Source organism: Epinephelus lanceolatus, chromosome 19 (genome assembly GCF_041903045.1).
Source record: "Epinephelus lanceolatus isolate andai-2023 chromosome 19, ASM4190304v1, whole genome shotgun sequence".
Lineage (NCBI taxonomy): Eukaryota > Metazoa > Chordata > Actinopteri > Perciformes > Serranidae > Epinephelus > Epinephelus lanceolatus.
In genome coordinates, this window is record NC_135752.1 from 12,769,462 (window position 1) to 12,793,008 (window position 23,547).

The following is a 23,547-nucleotide window of genomic DNA, read 5'->3' on the forward strand; positions in this document are numbered from 1 at the left end:
TCAATATAAATCAGCAATGGTTTGTAGAAAACCAAAAAAGAGGAACCATCGACCAAAAAAATTGTTATACTGTTGCCTGCAAGAGTAGGTCTGCACTGCATATTAAATGACTCTTTGTTTTTTCAATAATTTTCTTAATCATTCATCTAAATCCTTCATGTTTCATATTTAAAATGCATTATTTCTCAGGTTGTACATCTAGCTCTCATTCAAAAAGAAATGTTAAATTAAGAAAAAAATATGTTCAAGTATACTTAACCTAAATAGACATTTACCTTTAAAGGTTATGTGTATGTTACAACCCTGCTGGGAGATGAGAGCTTATCTATTTACAAAAAAAAAACAATAAATAACTGAATAAATGTGAAAGTCAGTGATCAGTCATGTCTGCATGTATGGTGTGTGGAAATGTCTGTAGAAGAAGCAAAAGAACAGCAGCTATGCCGTGAGGGAAGAGGGCAAACATGTTGGAAGGTGGTGAACTTTTATATCATGAAGCACACCGGGCTTAGGTGTGGCTCATGAGGTTAACGATGACCGTCTGCCCTGACCCGCATCCTGTAACAGAAAGAGCAGCCAGGAAAACAGACACACCTAGTGGAGTGGAGGGGTCGTTACATATTCAATATTCAGAACATTAATATGGCAGCAAACAACTATTTGCTATGTAAAGATATAGCGAGGTAACCCAAGCTTCTCTGCCAGTGCATGTGATTCACTGTGAGTGTATCCCACTGGCTAGCTTATAGCTGCCACTCTGCACTGTGCTCATGCGAGGCCGGTCTCACTCCGAAGTCATCAAAATCTGGCGCTTGGGCAATGACTTGTGGCGTCAGAAACCAAGGAAAAAAGGCGTCCTTTAACGTTGGCATGATACATGGCCATGTTGCTGTTATAGTTTAACGGCGCCCGGCGTCATCAGGGGGAAACGCAGCAGGTCAAGGACGAAAGTTAAAGCGGCAAAAGTCCGACTGAGCTGGGTGGAAAGGGTTGGTGGATGGGTCCAGCAAACACAGACTTTCACCTGAGAGAGTGGGGTTCGTGCCCCGTAAGATTTTAAAACCAAACCCTGTTCTTTTCCCCTAAACCTAGAAGTGTGTTTGTTGTTGAAGGAAATAAACATCAATTTGCGGTGTTGTACCGACGTAGTGCTTTTTTTTTTTTTTTAAAGAGAAAATTTCCGGTGAAAACAGTAGTGTATTTTGAAATAAGACAATGCATGTAATGCATGTTGTAAATGGACATGGAAAGTCCATGACCAAGCATCGATATGTGGTCGGAGTGAGAATGTGTTGCTCATGCAGTGATCACAGCTGATATCGGGACTGCCTTGTTATGTAAGCATAGCGCCCACACTCCAGTTTCCTCCTTGGTAACAATGTTAGCTCTGTCAGCACTGTTGTAAGAACTGTTTGTTAGCACTGTTAGCTGCTAGCCCCCCATGTTAAGAAATCCTGCCCCAGACTCTGAATCATAATATACTCTGAATATCACGTACACCTTCTTTACTGGAAATCTCCTGTGGCAGATTGCTCTCTGTTGTTTGTGCCAAAGGGAACCAATAAGCAAAAACTATTTTTATTGCTACTTTCTGGATTAAAATTTTAAAGGCCAGGTTCACCGAAAGCCACCAAATTTTAAGGATTTAAGAATTTCTCCCTTTTTTAGCAACAAGTAGCCTAAGTCAGAGTCCACCACAGATTTATGTAATATTGATCTCTTTATTAATATAACAGCACTCATAGTGTTGGCTTGAACACAGACATCATGTTCACTTTCACTCTGTCAGTCTGTCTTCCTCTCTCACGCTCAGTACCTAATTTAACCATTAACACACACACACACTCTCACGTATTGTAGATAGTCTCACCAATCTCTCTCTCTCTCCCTCTCTCTCTCTCTGTCTCCCTCCATCAGTCTCATGAAGTCATTGCCGAGCAGCCACTCAGTGCCGGGCTGAAACTGAAGGAGCGCTGTGGGCTCCTCAGTTCTGGATCTCTGGAGCCGCGGAGGACTCCTCAGCACGGTCCGCTCAGGTTGACAACTGCAGCAGCCCCCGTACTGCCTGCCCGCATGGACATACCACCAGCCCCGACAGCATGCACATCTGAGAGCTTCAACAACACCGTCTTTTGTGTAGCCTGAGGGGGGGAAAGTCTGCAAGATCACTTTCCTTGCTCCGCTGAGGTGGACCGAGCGTCAAAGGATTTTTTTCCCTCCTCTTCTTTTTCAGCCAGCCCGTTTCTCTCTTTTTCCCCCTTCCCTTCCCTCTCGCAGTCTCGCATATATATATATATATATATATATATATATATATTTTTTTTTTTTTTACTTTTTTTGTCCTTGGCAAAAAAAAGGCACTGCTGTTTCCACGAGTCTACCTGCTCGCCCAGCACCCATGAATTCAGATAAAAATGTGTACCTCGGCAGGGACAAAGGCATCATGCGGAAGAGAGCGTTGCTCCTTCGGAAAGGTTGCAGCTTCGAGATTACCAGGTAGGTCCTCTCTCTGTGTTTTTAAAGGGGGGCGATATTTGTGTGGGACAAGAGGGTGATCAAAACGGCGGGACTAACCAACAGTAACTGCAATCTCTTGCACAGAAGTGGCACTTCACATGAGACCACACAATGAATGTGTTTCACCTTGTGGATTGGGGATTTAGCCAATCAACGCTGAGTGTGCGCAAAAATAAGGAGCCCCAAAACATAATATATATCTGAGGAAAGTGCAGTCACATAACTGCCACTGATTATCACCTCTCTGGCTAAAACCACATCCTTATGTCTCTGTTTCATCTCATAATTTATCATGTCAACACCGTGCGCTCACATTTCCGATCGCACTGTGGTGGGAAGCGTTACGCACGGATACATTTCGTCTGCACCTGACTCTGCAATGTTGACAAAGAAAGCTCAGTGGCAGGACGCCGCCAATCGTCATTTTATTGCCAAAACCTGGTTTTGATTGGTCAGTCCAGCAACCACGGTGGCCCAGTGTTGTCCAATCATGCGCCACAGAGGGACTGAGAATATGCGGGTTTTAATGCACCTACTTTACAGGAGATAAATTGGGGGCTGAAATCACCTGCTGTAGCCTCATGCCACAGAGGCACAGCTGCACACCTGTGAGTGCAGACACATCCTGAAGCGACAAACACACGAAGGCAGGGAGTGTCCGTAACAGACAGACCACATGATGTGACTTCCCTGCGTGGCGCGACCTGTTTTTGGCAAACCTCCTGGAGGTGTCTGAAATACGTGAACTTTTGCGTGTAGCAGGATGCCACTGGCTGTGTGTCCCCGAGCTGTTAGGATATCCAAACCCGCACTGCTCCAGGTGGGGCCCTTGCTCTTAAAGTCATGTGTCAGTTTGTGCACTGTGGTTTGGATCAGTGAATAGCTGTTAGTATTTAAAGACTCTCACGTTTACTGTTGTTACACCAGTTCCTTCCTCTTTGCATATGCACTCACTGCTATGTTTGTCAAGAGATACTGACAGCAAGTGTGTGAGAATAATCATGGATGGATTATGGGACAATGTACCCCTGGGCACAAATATGCAAAGGGGCCCACCACCTCTCCTATAGGAGCAAGACACACAGACTTTGCACTCATTTTGCGTCTCTTTATAGTTGTTATGCATTTTTTTGTGGTTTTGTGTCTTTTTGTAGTCATTTGGGTTCCTTTCATGTAATTATGTGTCCTTTTGAGGTTATTTTATGTCTTTTGTTGGTTGTTTAGTATCTCTTTGTAGTAATTTTGTGTCCCTTTGTGGTTGTTTTGCTCATTTTTGTAGTTATATCGTGTCTCTTTGCATTTCCATTTCATCTTTTTGTGGTCTTTTTGTGTCCCTTTGTGGCCATGTTAATTTGAGTGACATTTTGCAAGTGAAGGCCAGGGGGTCCCCTGACACTTTGGCCCCTGGGCCAAAGCAATCAATCCATGCATAATCATAGAGCATAACAGCACAAAATGTTATACAGTTCATAGCATTCAAAAATCTCAAGGTGTTTCCATTCTGACTGCAAGAAACTGTCATTTTAATTATCAATTTAACTGCCATTTATTTTGCTAATTAATCACTTGATCTATAAAACATATAGCAGTCTTTACACACTTAAAGTTTTAGTTGTGTGTCGGATGTAGTGGCATCTAGCAGTGAGGAGGCCAACTTGAAAAACACACACACACATGAATAGCTCTATCTAGTGCCAGTGTTCGGTTTGTCCATTCTGGGCCACTGCAGAAACAAGATGGTAGACTCGACTGAAGAGGACCTGCTCTGTATGTAGATATAAACGGCTAACTCTGAGGTGACAAAAACACCTCTTGTGATTATAAGTTAATGAAAACATAGTCATGAATATACAGTTTATGCCAATAGATGCCCCAAAACTGTGCACAGTGGACCTTTAATGATATGTTATGTATCCTTTGTAGTTTTGAATGTGACATCGTTTTGGACAGCTTCATGTCAGTGTTAAAGGAGCAATGTATAGGATTTAGTGCCATCTAGTGGTGAGGATTGGAGATTGCAACCAGCTGAACATTTTCCTGGTTAGAATTCCTTCATTATTAGCATTCATTACTCAAGAGGTTTTGACTGTGAATCACATCTTCTCAAAAAATGGACCAGGTGATTAAAACTCTTTAAAATACTGAATAAAGAGTTCCATGTTACAAATCAGCGTTTCTTCAACACTGTGCAGCACGCTGCAGACAGTCAGCTAGCCCAGTAACTGCTCATGTGTGCTCACCCTTTTTTTTTTTTTTTTTTGATCACTTAAGGTCCAGACAATCAGCAGGTGTTTACCTTGAGCCGAATTATCCTCAGTGGCCTCTTCCTCTTCAGAACAAACGTATTAACAGAATGATTTAAACAGATAATTAGTTAGTTGTGTAGGGCTTGCTGATTTCAGTGGCCAATGCAAAAATGCAACTGGCACTATCTTGAGCTATTGTTTTGTTTGTCCGTTCTGGGCTACTGTAGAAACATGGTGATTTGGGTGGACGAGGACCTGGGTTTCATTTCTAAATCAGTGCATAGGATCCACTCTAAAACTGTACGTACAGACAAAAGCCAAAAAAGGCATGCACCAAAAGATATTTGACAGTTTCTACAATCAGGCTTCCACCTCACATCACCAATTTCCTGTCTCCAAAACGTTTGTAAGCATGGGTCAGCGTTTCTTCCATCAAGTCTGTTTTTTAGATCGTAACTTTTACGTGGGAAGTGGCGTACGCCTTTTTAAGGCTTTATTTGTGCGTACACAGTGTTTATAAATGAAACCCCTGCTCCCCTGGCTCATTCTGAGGTAACAAAAACACACTTATTTTCAAGCGATTTTATCCTAAATCAAACATACTTACTATACTCCATTTCTGCCTATGTAAATCCTACACACTGGACCTTTAAGGTAAAACTTAAGCTTGGGAAAATTCTCTTTTGACCTAAACTGGTTTAATTTTGAGCCAGTGATTTTTAGTGAGAGACAAATGTTCAGTCCAATATATTAGAACACAAGGTGACATTAACAAATGTCTTGTTTTCTCTGACCTACCGTCTGAATCCAAAAAATGGATTTTCTATCATGTAAGACTGGGAAACGCAGAGAATTCTTACATTTGATAACTCGAAGCATGAAATTGTTTGGCATTAAAATTATTTTTATTTTCAAAATAGTTATTAATTAATTTCCTTGTTATTGATTAATTTGCTAATTCTTGCAGCTCTAGTTTTCATTATCTTGAAGACATTGTCTGTGGATTGTTGTTCTGATCACATCACCTCCCCTCCTTCCACCTCCTCTCTCATTTCCTGCTATTTCAGACAATCTGCGGAGGTGTACATGAAGTGCACATTTACTCATGAATCTCGCTTCATTGCCCTTGTAGCTGATTACTTTGCCTCAAAACGTGTGATGGGGAGATTTGTTGTGCTGGAGATGTCTCTCCATCCAGGCTGCCAGGTCCCACTTTCCAAATAGAGGCATGTACTGTATTGAGGGTGCATGCGGGGGCGAGATTTGGCCAGCTTTGTGCCAAGCACTTACTTTCAAATTACACATCTCTTCTAATTAGCTTGATTTATCCTGTGTAGTGAAGGAGCTTGTTCCCTCACTGTATGCATTGGAGCCAGAGTCACAGTGTAAGGCTTCCTGGCAGACTGTCTCTCAGACACTAGTAGTTTAACAGACAATCAATCAGAGCTGAGCCTGAAGTGCTACTGCATGGGGGAAATAGATTCTCTGCTGTACTGAGGGGATATGAGAGACACTCAAGTAAAGGGCTGCTGCTGAGGAGGCTGTGTATAATTCATCGTACTCCAGATATGCATGCACCAAACAGACCCAACACATTTAAGACAGTACACACGGTATGTTAGAAATGTGCTTTCACATGTATAATGTGCTCACAGACACACACACACTGGCTGAACTGTTTCCATATGTTTGCCTGTGGAAGTACAGTACAGGCCAAAAGTTTGGACACACCTTCTCATTCAATGCATTTTCTTTATTTTCATGACTATTTACATTGTAGATTCTCACTGAAGGCATCAAAACTATGAATGAACACATGTGGAGTTATGTACTTAACAAAAAAAGGTGAAATAACTGAAAACATGTTTTATATTCTAGTTTCTTCAAAATAGCCACCCTTTGCTCTGATTACTGCTTTGCACACTCTTGGCATTCTCTCGATGAGCTTCAAGAGGTAGTCACCTGAAATGGTTTCCACTTCACAGGTCTGCCTTATCAGGGTTAATTAGTGGAATTTCTTGCTTCATCAATGGGGTTGGGACCATCAGTTGTGTTGTGCAGAAGTCAGGTTAATACACAGCCGACAGCCCTATTGGACAACTGTTAAAATTCATATTATGGCAAGAACCAATCAGCTAACTAAAGAAAAAGGAGTGGCCATCATTACTTTAAGAAATGAAGGTCAGTCAGTCCGGAAAATTGCAAAAACTTTAAATGTGTCCCCAAGTGGAGTCACAAAAACCATCAAGCGCTACAACGAAACTGGCACACATGAGGACCGACCCAGGAAAGGAAGACCAAGAGTCACCTCTGCTTCTGAGGATAAGTTCATCCGAGTCACCAGCCTCAGAAATGGCAAGTTAACAGCAGCTCAGATCAGAGACCAGATGAATGCCACACAGAGTTCTAGCAGCAGACCCATCTCTAGAACAACTGTTAAGAGGAGACTGCGCGAATCAGCCCTTCATGGTCAAATAGCTGCTAGGAAACCACTGCTAAGGAGAGGCAACAAGCAGAAGAGATTTGTTTGGGCCAAGAAACACAAGGAATGGACATTAGACCAGTGGAAATCTGTGCTTTGGTCTGATGAGTCCAAATTTGAGATCTTTGGTTCCAACCGCCGTGTCTTTGTGAGACGCAGAAAAGGTGAACGGATGGATTCCACATGCCTGGTTCCCACTGTGAAGCATGGAGGAGGAGGTGTGATGGTGTGGGGGTGTTTTGCTGGTGACACTGTTGGGGATTTATTCAAAATTGAAGGCACACTGAACCAGCATGGCTACCACAGCATCCTGCAGCGACATGCCATCCCATCCGGTTTGCGTTTAGTTGGACGATCATTTATTTTTCAACAGGACAATGACCCCAAACACACCTCCAGGCTGTGTAAGGGCTATTTGACCAAGAAGGAGAGTGATGGAGTGCTGCGGCAGATGACCTGGCCTCCACAGTCACCGGACCTGAACCCAATCGAGATGGTTTGGGGTGAGCTGGACTGCAGAGTGAAGGCAAAGGGGCCAACAAGTGCTAAACACCTCTGGGAACTCCTTCAAGACTGTTGGAAAACCATTTCAGGTGACTACCTCTTGAAGCTCATCGAGAGAATGCCAAGAGTGTGCAAAGCAGTAATCAGAGCAAAGGGTGGCTATTTTGAAGAAACTAGAATATAAAACATGTTTTCAGTTATTTCACCTTTTTTTGTTAAGTACATAACTCCACATGTGTTCATTCATAGTTTTGATGCCTTCAGTGAGAATCTACAATGTAAATAGTCATGAAAATAAAGAAAACGCATTGAATGAGAAGGTGTGTCCAAACTTTTGGCCTGTACTGTATGTCATGAGGTAGTTTTATCTTGACATTGATCTGCCCTCTTTTTCTCCTCCAGACACAGTCTCAGTGTGAGACAGTGATGGAAGAAGCACTCAGATGGTTTACTTGAGTAAAAGTACCAACACAACAGTGTGAAAATACTCCATTACAGTCCTATTTTCAAAATCCAACTTAAGTTAAAGTATTATAAGCAAAACACACTGACAGTTTCAAAAGTATAAGGACATGTCCTGCAGAAAAATGGCCCCTGTGAGTGATTTGTTGTGTTATATCACATTATTAGATTGTAAATAGTGATGCATCAGTTCATAAGATGCATTTTCACGGCTGTAGCTGGTTGAAGTGGAGCTAGTTGGGCATACACTGTACAATTTTAGCCAGTTTCTGACCCAATATTTGAGCCGCATGACTCTTTAGGCGCTTTAGCCGCTTTAGGGTTGTAAAGTGGATCCCAATCCAGGGGTCAGGCCCCGTCAAAAGGATCACAGGATAACTCTGAGGGGGCATGAGATGATTGTGTGAGAGAGAGAAGAAGAAAAGTTCTGCTACAAAAACTTGTATTATTTTTCTGGGTTTTCTCCAGTATATGCTTTTGTGTGAAATATTAGATGATTTGACCAATTTGGGTCTCAATCATTTAATAAAACCATGTGAGAGGTTTAGAGGGGAAATGTCTTTTTGGTGGAACAGCTAGCAATTCATAGACATCTGACACATAACAAGGGGCCCGATTTTTCTTGAGATTTCCCCAGGCAGAAAGGTTGGAACCTCTGATATAATCTTGAAAAATGTATTGTATTTTATGAGCTAATAAAGTTTTATGTAAAGTCTTAATCTGAAAAGGAAGTATAAACTACAACTGTCATTTAAATGTAGTGAAGTAAAAAGTGCGACGGAAGTATAAAGTGTCAAAGAATGGAAATACTCAAATACAAGCATCTCAACATTGTACTTAAATTCCTTAAACGTACTTGGTAACTTTCCATCACTGGTGTAAGAGACATCTTACATTATGTAATGTCATGAATCAGAATACAAGATTATGTTATTGAGAAGTTAATAGTCTTTAATTCTCATGATCTGTGCTAATCTCCACACGTTAATCTGCTTTGGGATAAACACATCACATCACATTATTATTTCTGACTGTGTTTTGGACACTGCTTCATGGTGACTAAGCCTTATCTAACAAAGTCAGCGGACTGCCAGTTGGCAGATCTTCTCACTGACAGCAGGTAGCTGCAGAGTTGTGGGTGAAAGCAGAAAAGTTGAATGGACCACTAGAACTGTTTGGTCATTTTCCTCTGATATGCTGGTTGCAGGTGGTTAGTTGCAGGTGGTCTTATGTGTATCTGCAGTGTACATACTCTGTGTAAGCAGTGTGTGTGTGTGTGTGTGTGTGTGTGTGTGAGCGTGCATTTTTAAGGACTTAGAAGGGAAATTTTACACATCAAAAATTGTGTGAAGCCTTAAATAGCTCCAGAGGGAGCTGTGTGAAATCAGATAAATGGCCTCAAGTGATGTCACATGAGTCAGTGCTGGTTGGGGCTGAAGACTACAAGTTAGAAAATTACAAAAAAAAGGGGGTGTGGAGATTGAAAAAAGTAAGCCTATCAGACCTCTGTAGCCCACTCCTCATCTCTGCTTGAGGCTAGCGGCTACATTCGCTGCTACTAACTGAATGGTCAAGTTGGATTGTGGGTAATGTAGGTGCCAAGTTTAAAAAAAAAAGAAAAGAAAAAAAGAAGAATGCATGGAATATAAAAGACAATGTCTGTGATTCTGCAGTATTGTTTTTTTGGCCTTTGGATGCCTATAGCCATTGCCAGATGCACTATGTTTTTGGTTTCTCCATCCGTACGTCCCACTTTTGTGAAAGCGATATCCATTTGGACTAATGGATGATCTGATCAGATTTTGGTGGTCGAAGGTCAAGGTCACTGTGATTTTGTTTCTGTTGCATTCTTGTGAACATGATATCTCAAGAATACCTAAAGGGAATTTCCTCAAATTTAGCACAAACGTCCATTTGGATTAAATAAACCTATTAGAATTTGATGGTTGAAGGTCAAAGATCAAGTCACTGTGACCTTGTGTCCATGTCATTCTTGTGAACGAGATATCTCGTTCCTCAAAGGAGGAAGTTCCTCAAATTTGGCACAAACGGCCACTTGGACCGAATGAACAGAGTAGAATTTGATGGTCAAAGTGTCACTGTGACCTCACAAAACATGTTTTTGGCCATAACTCAGGAATTCATATGCTAATTATGACAACATTTCACACAAATGTCCAGTAAGATAAAGTGATGACATTTTATATCCAAAAGTTGCACGTTCACTGTGACATTTTAATGTTCTGCAAAAACACTTTTCACAGAAGGGGAGACATTTGATCACATAATGAATTGGTGAAACTGTGCTGATTAAGGATAGACCGATACATCGGCCGGCCGATATATATGGGGCCGATATTTGAGTTTTTTACTTGTATCGGCATCGGCCGATACGCGCGTGGGTTCGCGGATTTATTTTTCCCTGGCATGATTTACAGACAGGCATCCACAGGCAGCTCTGTGTTGCCGGAAGACCCTGCAGCGCACATGCAGCGAATCCTACTTTGTACAGTAGTTGTTGTTTTATTTATGCTTCAGCTTAAATATTTGTTTATTTTATAAAGACATTACTGGAAGATTTAAGAGCACTGAACTCTTTTTTTTTATTTGAATGTATAATAATAATAATAATAATAATAATAATAATAACAATAATAATAATAATAATAATAATAATAATGATATTCTACTTGTTCTACCTCAACTTTCCATCTTGTTTTAGTATTTTTTACTGTTCAATAAATGTTTCTTATTTTAAACTGATTGTATAGATGTTATGTGCTGGGTTGAAGATGTCCGTAACGCATTCATGTTTTCACAGATATGATTGTAAACTGCACCTTGACTGGTTTGCAGAGGCATACAAAAGTGAGGTGGTAGTTTTTCATAAACTGTTCACAGTGAGTCTGACAATGTTATAGGAGTGTTACATGAGTAGAGTCCTCTTTTAAGAAATTCTAGCATCTTATGTCGGTGCATAAAACAAGCACACACAACTTTGGGCAAGTTCCTTGCCCTTGAGTCTTGAGCTCAACAGGAGAGTCTGGATGTCCTCCAGGAACAACAAATCCAACCTATTTGGTGTCTTTTTCCATTAATTTTCAGAACAATTGTAGCATATCAACTCCGCCTGTCACTGAACTCTTGGCTCTGGTCTGTCTCAGACCTCTCCCAGACAACCTCGGCTAATTGTGTGTGAATGAGATTAGGCTACTGTGACACTTGAAAGAGCCAGGAAATCACTGACTGACCATGGATTGGAAGGACAAACATGACTCTGTAGAGACAGTGCCAGAGAGACAAAGGGTAATTATGTGTACAGGCAGTAAAACATACTACAATCCAGCAAACACTGACCACTGCAGGAAGATTTTATCAGATGAAACCAGTATCAAACATGAGAAAAAGTCAGCACGGTGCTTTTGAATGAGTTCAGTGGCAATATCAGCAAATTCTGATGCAGTGGAAACTAACCTCACTGTGTGGAGTCTCTGGGCTCACTTGTCAATCCATAACAGAACATTTGTAGTTCATTTAAGGAAAGGCATGTGCTGGCAGGGAGCAGAGAAGCCCATTTATCATCGGGCTAACGCAGGGCGATGTGTGATTAGAACATGTTACTAAGGTTTAATTTTGTAAGGCAGACCTAACAAATACGTTTTGATAAGGAGCTAGTTCACAATGTAGGAGGGAGAGATTTACTTTGACAGCCCGGATTAGTTGGCTTTGAAATATGTGCTTTTCATTAATCAATCCAGCCCCTCCTTGCTTTTACCGTCTATGCACGCCTCCATGAACAAAAAGCTTCTCATAAAGCAGCGATAACTTCACCCTGCGACTGCGGCTGCATTAACAGAGCAAAAATAGATCCTGCAGCCACTGAAGTTTCTTTCACTCACTGGCCCTCCTCTTTCCCTGAACTCCCCACCTCATAGATTATTTGCTTTGAAATGCTATCAGTGTCTTCATTAACCTCTCGCTGCCAAACCAACAACTTTTTTGTCTCTGCAGTTGCCAGGGGTTTTGCCGTAGCCTGCCTCCTTGTCAGATTGGCACAAGAACTGGAGCCAGATGTAGCTGAAGTGCTGCGTTCAGGTGCTTTGTAGAGGAACGGCTCAGGGAGTTTTGAGCATATGTGCCTTTAAAGAGAGAGAAAAAAGAGAAGGAAATATGTATTAGGGTTTGTCCTCTTGTGGTTTCCTGGTAAAGCTTTTACAGTAGGCTTCAAAGCAGCGTGTGAATGAAGCACACATGCTTTGAATGTCAGACATGTTTTCTATCTTTTTAGATCTAAGGAGGCACTAACATGGACAGGACCATGTGCTCTCTAACAGACATAGGGAGGGTGGTAGTGGTAGGCTGGGATGCTGGGGGCTCCCTCAGCGTTACAGTCTGTCATCAAAGAACCAGTGGGGAGTTGAGCTGATGGACTTACTGACATTTTTGCTGACTTGAGGCACTCCTCTGCTTTGCGTACTGTGAACTCATTTAGCTCTCATGTACGGTAGAGCAGATCACACACAGAATTTTATGCTTGTATTAGACAGGAGAGAAAGAAGAAGAACATAAATCAAGTGGTTATTTTCTCAATTAATCATTTGGTCAACAATCAGCAGATCAGCATAATTTGTTAGTGCCTTCCAAAACCATTGCATATCATTGTTTTAGGATGTGACAACACTATGGTTCAGGCTTGCTTAGGTGCTGACACCTACATCCTGGTTTAGGTTGAAAGTAAGGTTAGGGACCTTTGTCACCACAGTTGAAAGAAGCCAACGTTGACTGCCAGTTAGGAACAAGAAGACCAAACAGTGCTCTCTTTGTGTTGAAGTCTTTGTCACTCTACTTTACTGTCACATGGCGTTTTCCTTAGCTTACGATGGGCAAGAGTTATGAATTCTACGGCCGCCAGAGAACTTTGTCATTTACCATCAGTTTAGGGGACATTGCTGATACGGCTGATGCTGTCATTTTTCTTCCACCTGTCCACCTCAGAGTCCAAGGTGACATCTTCAAATTGCTTGTTTTGTCCAACCAACAGTCCAAAATCCAAGATATTTAGTTTCCATCTATAAGAGTAAAAAAACAGCAAATATTCACATATTGAGGGGTGAGAACCAGACATTTTGGGCAAAAATTAGTTATATATATTAAATGAAAGCTCTTGATGAGCTCTTTGTACTGCCAAAAGGGTATTTCTGAATTCTAAATCAATCAAGACATATTAATAAAAGACTTAACACTGAAATATTTGTGTCGGAAAAGGGCAAGTACATTGTTATCCAAATATTTATCAAGTTCTGATATGAAAGATTAAATTCAGTAAACAGAGACAGGACAAAGTATGGTCATTATTTTGTATTTGCTGTCCTGTAAAGTTGGTTAAATGTCACTGACGCCCCTCTAGTTTTCACACCTATGATCATACAAACGTATACATACATTTTTTTTCTTTTGGCCTTTTGCCTTTATTAGGTCATTAGGACAGTCAAGGTGTGTGGTGGGAGGAGGGGATGACATGCAGCAAAGAGCCACAGGCTGAAATCGAACCTGGGGCTGCTGCAGCAAGGACATTACCTTCTTACATGGGATGCCTGTTCTACCCACTGAACCACCAGGCGCCCCATTTTTGTCATGTTTGACCCAAAAATTACTTAAAGAGTACACACTGATTTAGCATTGCATTTCTGTAACATTGTTGAGTGATGAAAAGGTGATGCAGCTTTTGCGCTACATGCTAACCCCATTAGAATTTGATCCATTCAGTTCAAAAGTCTGTAAGAGCCATACAATTAAATCGTTTATCTCCATTTAAATTAGCAGAGGGCTAAACCAAAAGCTAACCGCTCAGCCAGGGGGAATTTCTTGTTTGCCTGATCTATGGGGCCAACAATGTGGAGGATCTGGGTAGTTTTTTCCAAACTTTTTGGCTTTATGCTCCACTGAGCAACTTTCATAGCAATAAATGGAGCCCGCCTCCAAAGTTGGTCCAAGTTCTCTATCAGAGACGGTTGATAAACGGAGACATCCCACTTTAGATTCATTTCCTGTACCTGTGTCATGTGCCACCCCTTTAGGAGACTAGCAGTGGTCCTGATTTCATGCATTCCAATGGGAAAGGTGAACATGAGCACAGATTATGTGCTGTTTCCTTTCCCCTATAGTCTCTGAAGTAAATATTGGAGCCATTTTTCACAAGCCCCAACCCTTCTAGATATTCTGACACTGAATGGCATTTTTTCAGACACACACATCAAGAGACAATTAACTTTGTTCTGACATGTCTCTGTTTTAGTAACATAGTCTAGCAAGATGTGGCAACAACTGTGGTGATCTTACACTTGGTTGATATCAGACATGAAGCTAGTGGATAAAAACGAGTAGCAAAATAAAGAACAACCATTAAATTGGTACTGTGTATAGCGTTGTATTGTTTTGAATCTGATTTAATTCATCCACATGACATTTACTACACTTCCAAATGAGGGGAGGGTTGCAGCGGAGAGACAACCATGCCCACTTCGGAAACTACAAGTATACCAATTTGTTCCATTGGCACAGCTTGTAGTGGGGTATCTTCTGTTATAGAGTATCTTTGTTTCTATATAGCCATGTGTTATTCTAGTAGCGGCTAATGTAGCCTCCAGCTGTTAGCCTCAGAGGTCGGGTTAGCTTAATTCTTTTCACACCTTCAGGTTTTTTTTCCTTTTTTAAACAGCAGTTTTCAGCCCCAACAGACTCAAGTGACATCATTTGAGGCAGATGGTCAATTTCCTGCTCACAGTTATTAATTAATTTACACAATTTATTTCAGATATGCAGCTTTTTCTCCACAGCACCTGTAAGCAGACTTTGAATGGTGTAATCACTTCAGCTCTAAATGTGAATGCATTCCCAGGAGTTACGATTGCATGCACAGTGTTGGTGCAATATTGTATCACTTGTCTGATTTCCATAGAAGGTTGTAGCTGGGAAATTGAAATAGTGTGCAAGGCTGGTTCTGCTCTGCTCAGCCGTACAGTCAGTCCCTCAGTGAGGTCTGATAAACACTGGACTGTAATCACTCCCATATGTGGCTGCATAGCTCAGCACAACCCGGCACAGTTCGGCCATGCGCACAATGCAGCGCACCGGGCTCATTTAGACAGAAAAATAGATTCAAATTACTGGAAGAAAAAAAAAATACAAAAAAAAGGAAAGAAAAATCCCTCGCTTGATTACAGCCCTATGTAAACTTCTGCTCTTCGACTGAAACATCTGCTTCCATTTAGGGCTTTAAGACACATACCTACACATTAAAATGCACTGTGCACTGCTCCGGGAAAGCTCGGGGGCTGGAAAAACATTTCCCATTATAGTTGGCTAGAATAAGCCCAGCGTAAAGCAGAGTATCGGTTGAGATGCAGCCAGCTCGAGCACAAGCCACAAGCCACTTGCATAAAAGAGTCATATTCTGCGGAGTGTTTTCTTTTTCCTCAGTTGCATAAACTTCCTTTTTTTTTATTTATTTTTTTACCACGGTCACTGTCAGGGATGACGCAAAGTGAAAGTGAGTGTGTGTTGAAGTATAAAAGATCAAAGGAAGTCTGCACAGTATGGGTACAGTCTGTGTGTACACTGTGGGCTGCTTCACACCAGCCCGCTGCCCCCGTCATAACCCTTAAAGAGCGATCCAGGAGAGACAGAGGAGGAAATGGAGCCTGTGAATGGTTACTGTTGTACATTTTTACCCTGCGGTTTTGTAAGGGAGGCCAGCCAAAACCTCTTTTTGGTTAGAGAGTGAGCGACAGAGAGAAACGGTGAAAGAATGAAAGAGATGGAAGTGCGGATTGAGAGTGCGTGTAGAAACATCTAGGAAGGGTCTATTTTCAGCAGAGGTTGTAAAGATGTGGCTCAAATTAAGTTGTTGAAGTGTGGACATTCTTTAAAACACAGCTTACAGGGAATTTCCCCCACTATGGGCCTCATACAGCTGTAATACTGTATGGATTATATTGCATGTTGCTATGTCTTCTGAGCCCTGTTTGCATTTATTTTTCCGTTTTCAATCTGAGCCTATACTGTTTTGTTTTGTTTTGTTTTTTTTTTTTTGTAAAACTCCAACACCAATGTGATAGAAGACACAGGTGCACATCTGCAGGAAATGTGTGCATCCTCCCGCAGTGAGTGAAAGGCCTCACTGCTGCACTTGGTTTCCACAAAATACCCTTCTACCCGTAGATATTTTCTAATTTTGTACAAATCATACTGTCCGATGACAAGTTTCTGAGCAATCAAATAAGGAAGTGAAGTGGGTATAATGGTTTCTGGAAAGGGAACGCCCTTGAATGAGGCAGTAACACATGTGGCGCAGTGCCAGAAAAAGATAAATTTGGGTATTTCACACCTTTCGCCCTCCGGGCCCAGTTATTCAGAAGTAATCTGATTGGATTTCTGTTGTCGAATTGGATCAAATCTTGAAAATGGGTTGTTCAAAAGCAAAAAAGGATTATGAAAGTGGGTTAGAACATGTAATCCAGTTTTAGTTTTGATCTGGATCAAATCTGGATCACGCCTATGTGCCTATGTCTCTTCTGTAACACGCTTAAAGTCATCCCATGCTGGCTATCCTACCTGTTGTTCTTTACATAGAAAGTAGCCTACACTGTGTTATGTATTCCCATTCAGAGCGCTGGTTATCTGGATTTGATATCTTTGAATGTTTCTATCCATATCAGGGTGATCCAATCCAGTGCTGCTTTGAAAAACCGGCACAGAATTAAAAGGGAGTCCGGATAACTTTGATCAGATTACATCTTTTGAAAAACTGGGCCCTGAATCATGGATGTGTGTACCACATTTCATGATAATCCATCAAAAAGTTGTTGAGGATATGTCAGAACCAAAGTGGTGGACCAGCTGGTATTGCCATCCCTCGAGCTGCTCGGCTGCTAGCATGGCTGAAAAGAAATACAAGCATGTGCATGAATCTCCCAAGAAACATAATTGATACGGGGAAGAAATCGATACAGCATAGTATTGCGATTTTTTTTTAATGGCAATATCGGATTGTTACATAGACACCAGATATTGATTTTTTTTTATGATATAAATTATTAATAATACAAATACAAATTAAACCTAAACTACTAGAATAATATAATCACTTGCATTTTCAGTTTACTAGATAGACTATACAGCAATATAAATCAATCAATCAATCAATTTTATTTATAAAGCCCAATATCACAAATCACAATTTGCCTCACAGGGCTTTACAGCATACGACATCCCTCTGTCCTTATGACCCTCGCAGCGGATAAGGAAAAACTCCCCAAAAAAACCCCTTTAACGGGGAAAAAAACGGTAGAAACCTCAGGAAGAGCAACTGAGGAGGGATCCCTCTTCCAGGACGGACAGACGTGCAATAGATGTCGTACAGAACAGATCAGCATAATAAATTAACAGTAATCCTCATGACACAATGAGACAGAGAGAGAGAGAGACAGAGAGAGAGACAGAGAAAGAGATGCAGGTAATAACAGTAGCTTACAACAACATTATTGAAAGTAATAATATTATAGTTATAGTTCTGGCTACTGTGGTACAATATGTTGAAAGTATGTATTAATATCTGGCAGTATACATGTGTGACAATAGTCATATGTGTATAATAACAGTAGAAGTATGACTAATGACTAATGATGGCAGCAGCAGCAGGAGGCATCTGGCAGGACCACGGCAGCAGCACAACCACACACGTCACGCTGTCCAGGCACCGCTGCGATATGAGTTAATCTGAGAGACAGTGGAGCACAAAGGCTCCGGAGAAGAAGCTGAGTTAGTGACATCCAGAATGGCCGAGTTAGCAAGATGCAGTAATAGAATACGAGAGAGAGAGAGAGAGAAGGAGAGAAGGTGCCCGGTGTATTATGGGGGGGTCCTCCAGCAGACTAGGCCTAAGTCAGCCTAACTAGGGGCTGGTACAGGGCAAGCCTGAGCCAGCCCTAACTATAAGTTTTATCAAAGAGGAAAGTCTTAAGTCTAGTCTTAAATGTGGAGACGGTGTCTGCCTCCCGGACCGTAACAGGAAGATGATTCCACAGGAGAGGAGCCTGATAGCTGAAGGCTCTAGCTCCTGATCTACTTAAATGACTGAAGTGAGATGAACAAACTATTTTATTTGATAAAACTGTTGATGTTGACAAAGTTTTCCTCTGGGGACATAATTTGTAGTTGAAAAAAAGGTTATAAATCACGGTATATTGCAATACATTTTATCGCCATACAGCATATCACAACAGGTTAAAAATCCCAGTGTTACTGTATTGTGACTTATGTATCGTGCAAATATCGTATCGTGGGGCCTCTGGTGATTATAATCCCTAATAATTGAAGGTTTGAAGACATATTTTACTGTAAGACACCATTTGTTTCCTCAAGGTGACATTGTTCTCAGTTCTCAGTGATGGAGGTGTATTTTATAAAATGATGGCCCTGTTTTTCTGTCCACTAATACTCACAGGTGATAACAGACACAGACATATACTTAATGCTGACATGGTGTGTGTATGTGTGCGTGCGTATGATGTGATGCACCACTCATTGTTACTTTGTATTATGTGTTTTGTCTTGCTGTCTAGTTTGTTCAGTGCTCTTCTATCACTGTGTGGATGTTTTATTTGTGTCCTGTCAGCGGACTGTAGATGAGCATTAGCTTTAAGCTAACTCTGGTACAGTACATCAAATAGTAACATTTCAGTTTAATATTGTACATGGTCCCTTTAGAAATAAAATGTAATAATAAGGGACATTTTATTTTCTAAAGAGGCAAAAGGAACCTGATTGAGTAGTTCATGTTTTTTCCCGCTGACAGTGACTTAGTACTGTGAATGAGGTTTTAGAGGCAGCTATGAAGGTTTTACCGGTCCTTTTAACAAATTAGATATATCTTAAGCCAAGAATGATTCATATTTGCCATTTATGATTGGAACTGAAGTGTAGGCTGGATTTAAGGAAAGGAAGAGAATAATATTGAGCCATACACATACATGTCATTCTTTGTTTCATTAACAAAAGTCCCAAAAAGCTGAGAAACCAGAAAATAGATTTCAAAAATATATTTTTAAAATTAGTGAATTATTTATAAAAAGATAAATAAATAAATAAATGCCCATATGCATGTTTCTGGTACACATTTTTTTTTATTGCATATGCCACTTGCTTTCTACATAAATCTTATTTTTCATGGTGTTTTCATACCACCTTCTGCAGTGGGTTAGGGATCATCAGAAGACCCCAGTCCTCCTGAGAGTAGGCTAAAATATTTTTTCATAATTTATGAGTAGAGGGTACGTGTTACCTTTACATGATGAAATTACATAGTTATAAAACTATATAATATATAGTATAAACTCAGAAGTTTTATACAATGCAAATACATTATTTTGAGTTCTTTCTCATGTGATTGTGATTCAAGTTATAACCACAAGAGGGCAGACTCTCCCTGTAAAAGCTGTGTTTTTATATGATGGTGGGTCAGTGGTTGTAAAAAAAAAAAAAGTAATTTAGGACATAGTATTCACACTTTGGATCTTTGTCTTTTAGTTTGTGCATTTTGATTCTGCAAAACAAAGTCTGAATTGTTTTGTATGCAGTTGAAACAGTAAAGAAATGACATGCCTGTCACAGTGCATTGGTCATTCATACTTTTCCACTAGGAGGAGTCAGTGCATTAAGAAGCAGTGACAGTAATATGGAGAGCATCAGCTGAGGGTTTCATTCAGACACAACAAGCTTTCATATTTTGAGTGTTCTCTAACTACTGAAATTGCTGTTTCGCCCAGATGTACTAATGCATCCTACTTTAAAAACTCATGACTGAAGGAAAGGATAGACTTTGAAGAGCAGTGTTTAAATAACACTGTACAAATGCACACACACACACACACACACATACACAGCACATGTAGCCAAAGGGCAAAGGGCAGAGTGGTGTCCAGAGCCGGTCTGATCGTTACAGACAAAAGGTTAATTCACCTGATCACGTTTAATGAGAGTGCCATCATCAATCGCTGCAGCCTGACACTGTGACATTTCACTGAGGCCACATGGTGACCTGCTGGCATTTGGGACGCACTGGAAACAAAGAGGCCAAGGCCTGAATCCAAATCATCTGCACGTGTGTGTGTGTGTGTGTGTGTGTGTGTGTGTGTGTGTGTGTGTGTGTGTGTGTGCGCATATCCATGTGTGTGTACATGTCCTTATGTGTGTAATTGAGTGCCATTAGAGATGATTACTGACTGCTCACTGGAATGTACATCCAGAGGTTTGAACTCATAAAACAGTCTGAATCAGTTTATTTCCACCAAAAACCAGAGGCAGAAGAAGAACTCAGATTCTTTACTCATGTAAAAGTACCAACACAGTATTGTTAATCCGCCATTATAGGGCTGTATGCAGCTAATAATGTTTTTCATTATCTATTAATCATTGTGTCTTTAAAATGTAAAAAAATTCAATTTTAATATCCAATAGTTCAAAGTTCTGTATTCATCTAGCTTTTCTTTACAACACTCAAATATATCCAGTTTACTTTTATATTTCAAAGACAAGCCTAAAAGTCACACATTTGAGATGCTGTAACCAGTGAATATTTGGCATTTTTGCTTAAAAAAAAATCACAAAAAAAGGTTGATAAATGTCAACTAATTTTTCTGTCGCTTGATTAATCAAACTAATCATTGCAGCTCTAATCTGTTGCAAGTAAAACAGTTAGGTAGTTCAGTCCAGCAGTTGTGCTACTGCTGATACAGTTGCTGAGGAACATAATCTTAAGAGGCTATGACACACTTATTTCTTAAGCTGGCACAAAGGTAGTGACAATCTAAGGCATCCATTGGTTCCACCCATGTCAGCATAGCTTGTCAGGAAGGGGGTGAAATAATGCTCCATATTTAAGCTAAATTTTGGCGAGTAAACAACTGGCATGGCCGTTTTTAAAGGGGTCTATTTAACTCTTACCTCAACATATCTGAATAAAAATGGGTTCTGTGGGTACCCACAAGCTTCCCCTAAAGTTGAGAAGGGTTGTTCCCGGTAAATGTTTTGTTCTTTACAATTAATGCACTCCTTTTTAAGGAAAAGAACAGACAGCCTATTAAAAAAAATGAATGGCCTAATATGTATATACAGATGCATATTAAAACAGCATTGTTGTTAACTGTACTGTATTACTGTAATATTAACTGTAAAATAAGAAACCAAAGTATATCATAATGCAGTTCCTTTATTCTCTCCATACTGACAGTTTTCAACTACCCTATATACTACAACAGCATAATCAGAATCCTGAAATTCAGTTATGGCTCTTGGTTTTGGTGTGCCTGGCCACCCCTATGGAAAATGTCTGGGGGCGGCATTGCAGCCCAGTGTCTCCTAACGTAGGGGTCCGGGATCCTCCAAATGATCACGTACAAAATATGAAGGGTCATAAGATGATATATGAAGGCTGGAAAGAAGAAAAGTTTGGTTACATAAATTAGTTGTCTTTCATTAATTTTCTTTCGAACACTTTGGTTCTCAAGCAATGAATAAAACCATCTGAGACGTTTAAAGAGAGAAACTGCTAACAACTCACATATGCAGAGGCCCCCTTTTAATCTTAGATAATGTATTCTATTTCATAAGCCTACTATATGTAAAGTCTTAACTTGAAAAGTAAGTATAACCGTCATATAAATGTGGCAGACTATTGTCCTCTGAAATGTGGTGGAGTCAAGTATAGCAGAAGATACTCAAGTACCTTTACAGTCTCCTTAAGTACAGTCCCTGAGCAAACTTACTTACAAAAACTCCTCAGTCTAAGCTGGCTGTCTTCTTTACTCACTATTTTACTGCCCTCTACTTTTCCAGTGTGTTGTGGAGGTTGAATAATGTCAGAGTCAAAGGAAGCCATTTATCATGACTGCTTCCTCCTCCAAGTTACACATTATCCAGGGACCAAAGCTTCATCAATGAAAGGTGACATAATGACAGGTGTGTTGATTTGCATGTTGCCTCTGGATGTGTGTGACAGACAAAAACCCTGCTGTTGATGCTCGTAGAAGTGTGTCATGCGCTTTGCATTACATTGTTTTTCCTCATTTCCATACATGTCTATTTAAAGACATGACTCCCATTGGATCCAATGTGAGTCAGTGTCAGTAGCTGCGCATCTAATCACATTGTACACTCTCATACACACACACACACACACACACACAGAGTAACAGAGGCTTTGTTTATCCTGCGCGTGGGAAAGGTGCCGTGGTCAGACATGGCTTACTCTGTGAGACTAAAGGGCCGGAGTGGCAGCTGTCCAGAGAGAAGGCGGCGCAGCTCCGAAGGATTAGTACACTATTGAGTCGAGAGCTCCTGATCCGCATCATGCAGCTCCACGGACTTGTGCATGCGAGTGCTTGTACACACACACTTGCATTTTGCGTACCTGTGCTCTATAACCCTTGCTGGCATGGACACATGGATTGAGCCCACGCACCATAATGCTTACACCCACAGTTATAACCTGAGCTTTGAAGTTGCATTTGTCTGGGGAACGCAAAGCCTGGGATAGTCCATCGCTGCTGGGTCCCACACACACACACACACACACACACACACACACATACACATACACACACACACACACACATACACATACACACCTCACATGTACAAGAGTTGAAGATTGAGGGTTATAGTTTTATTTTTTACTTACTAACTAATGCTGAGGCCCTCTGTAGATCCAGATGACAAGGCTCACTGTTTATTTAGCATAATGAAAAGTTGCCTCTGAGGGTGTGTGTACCCTTCAGCAGCACCCCAGTAGCTTAATGACATAATGCAAAATATTGTGACACACACTGCAGTTTGAGCCGAGTTAATCCATGGGCAAATGACATGCTCATGAAAATAAAAGGCAACATCCAGCTTGAAAAATAATGGTTGAATCATTTTGTTGTGAACACTGCTGAAAGAGAAAGCGATCAACAGGAAATTTAAAGAATCCACAAATAAAATGAACGAATGGTTCCAGAATCTCTAAAATGTTCTTAAACCACAAAATTGTTTGCACGTGTGCTCATAAATGATGAATCTCATTGTCCTCATAAGTTGAAAGCGTGTGACAGTTGATCTTAATTAGCATTGGTAAACGCCCTGCAAATCCCCACGAAAGGGCACGAGACTGCCCGGCTGTGAGCAGAACAAGAGGGAGGAAAGTTGAGAGAATTAAGTCAAGAATGCCAAACTGAAAGTCTGAAGAGGGCAGAGCACTGGAATCCAAAAGGAAAAAAAAGAAACACATATAAAGTGGAG

The 23,547-nt window shown here is 40.8% G+C and overlaps 1 protein-coding gene across 4 annotated transcripts in view; it reads left to right on the forward strand.

The window, feature by feature from the left end:
• The first annotated feature begins 2,140 nt into the window (after nucleotides 1-2,140).
• The window catches only part of garnl3 (GTPase activating Rap/RanGAP domain like 3), a 103,193-nt gene continuing 81,786 nt past the window's right edge, over nucleotides 2,141-23,547 (forward strand). For 3 of the 4 annotated variants that reach the window (XM_033646034.2, XM_033646033.2, XM_033646031.2), the window contains exon 1: nucleotides 2,326-2,496. In XM_033646034.2, coding sequence (XP_033501925.1) covers nucleotides 2,399-2,496 — 98 coding nt within the window. In that variant the 5' untranslated portion in view covers nucleotides 2,326-2,398. Of the gene's footprint in view, nucleotides 2,497-23,547 lie in introns of all 4 variants that reach the window. The other variant, XM_033646030.2, reaches the window with a different exon arrangement.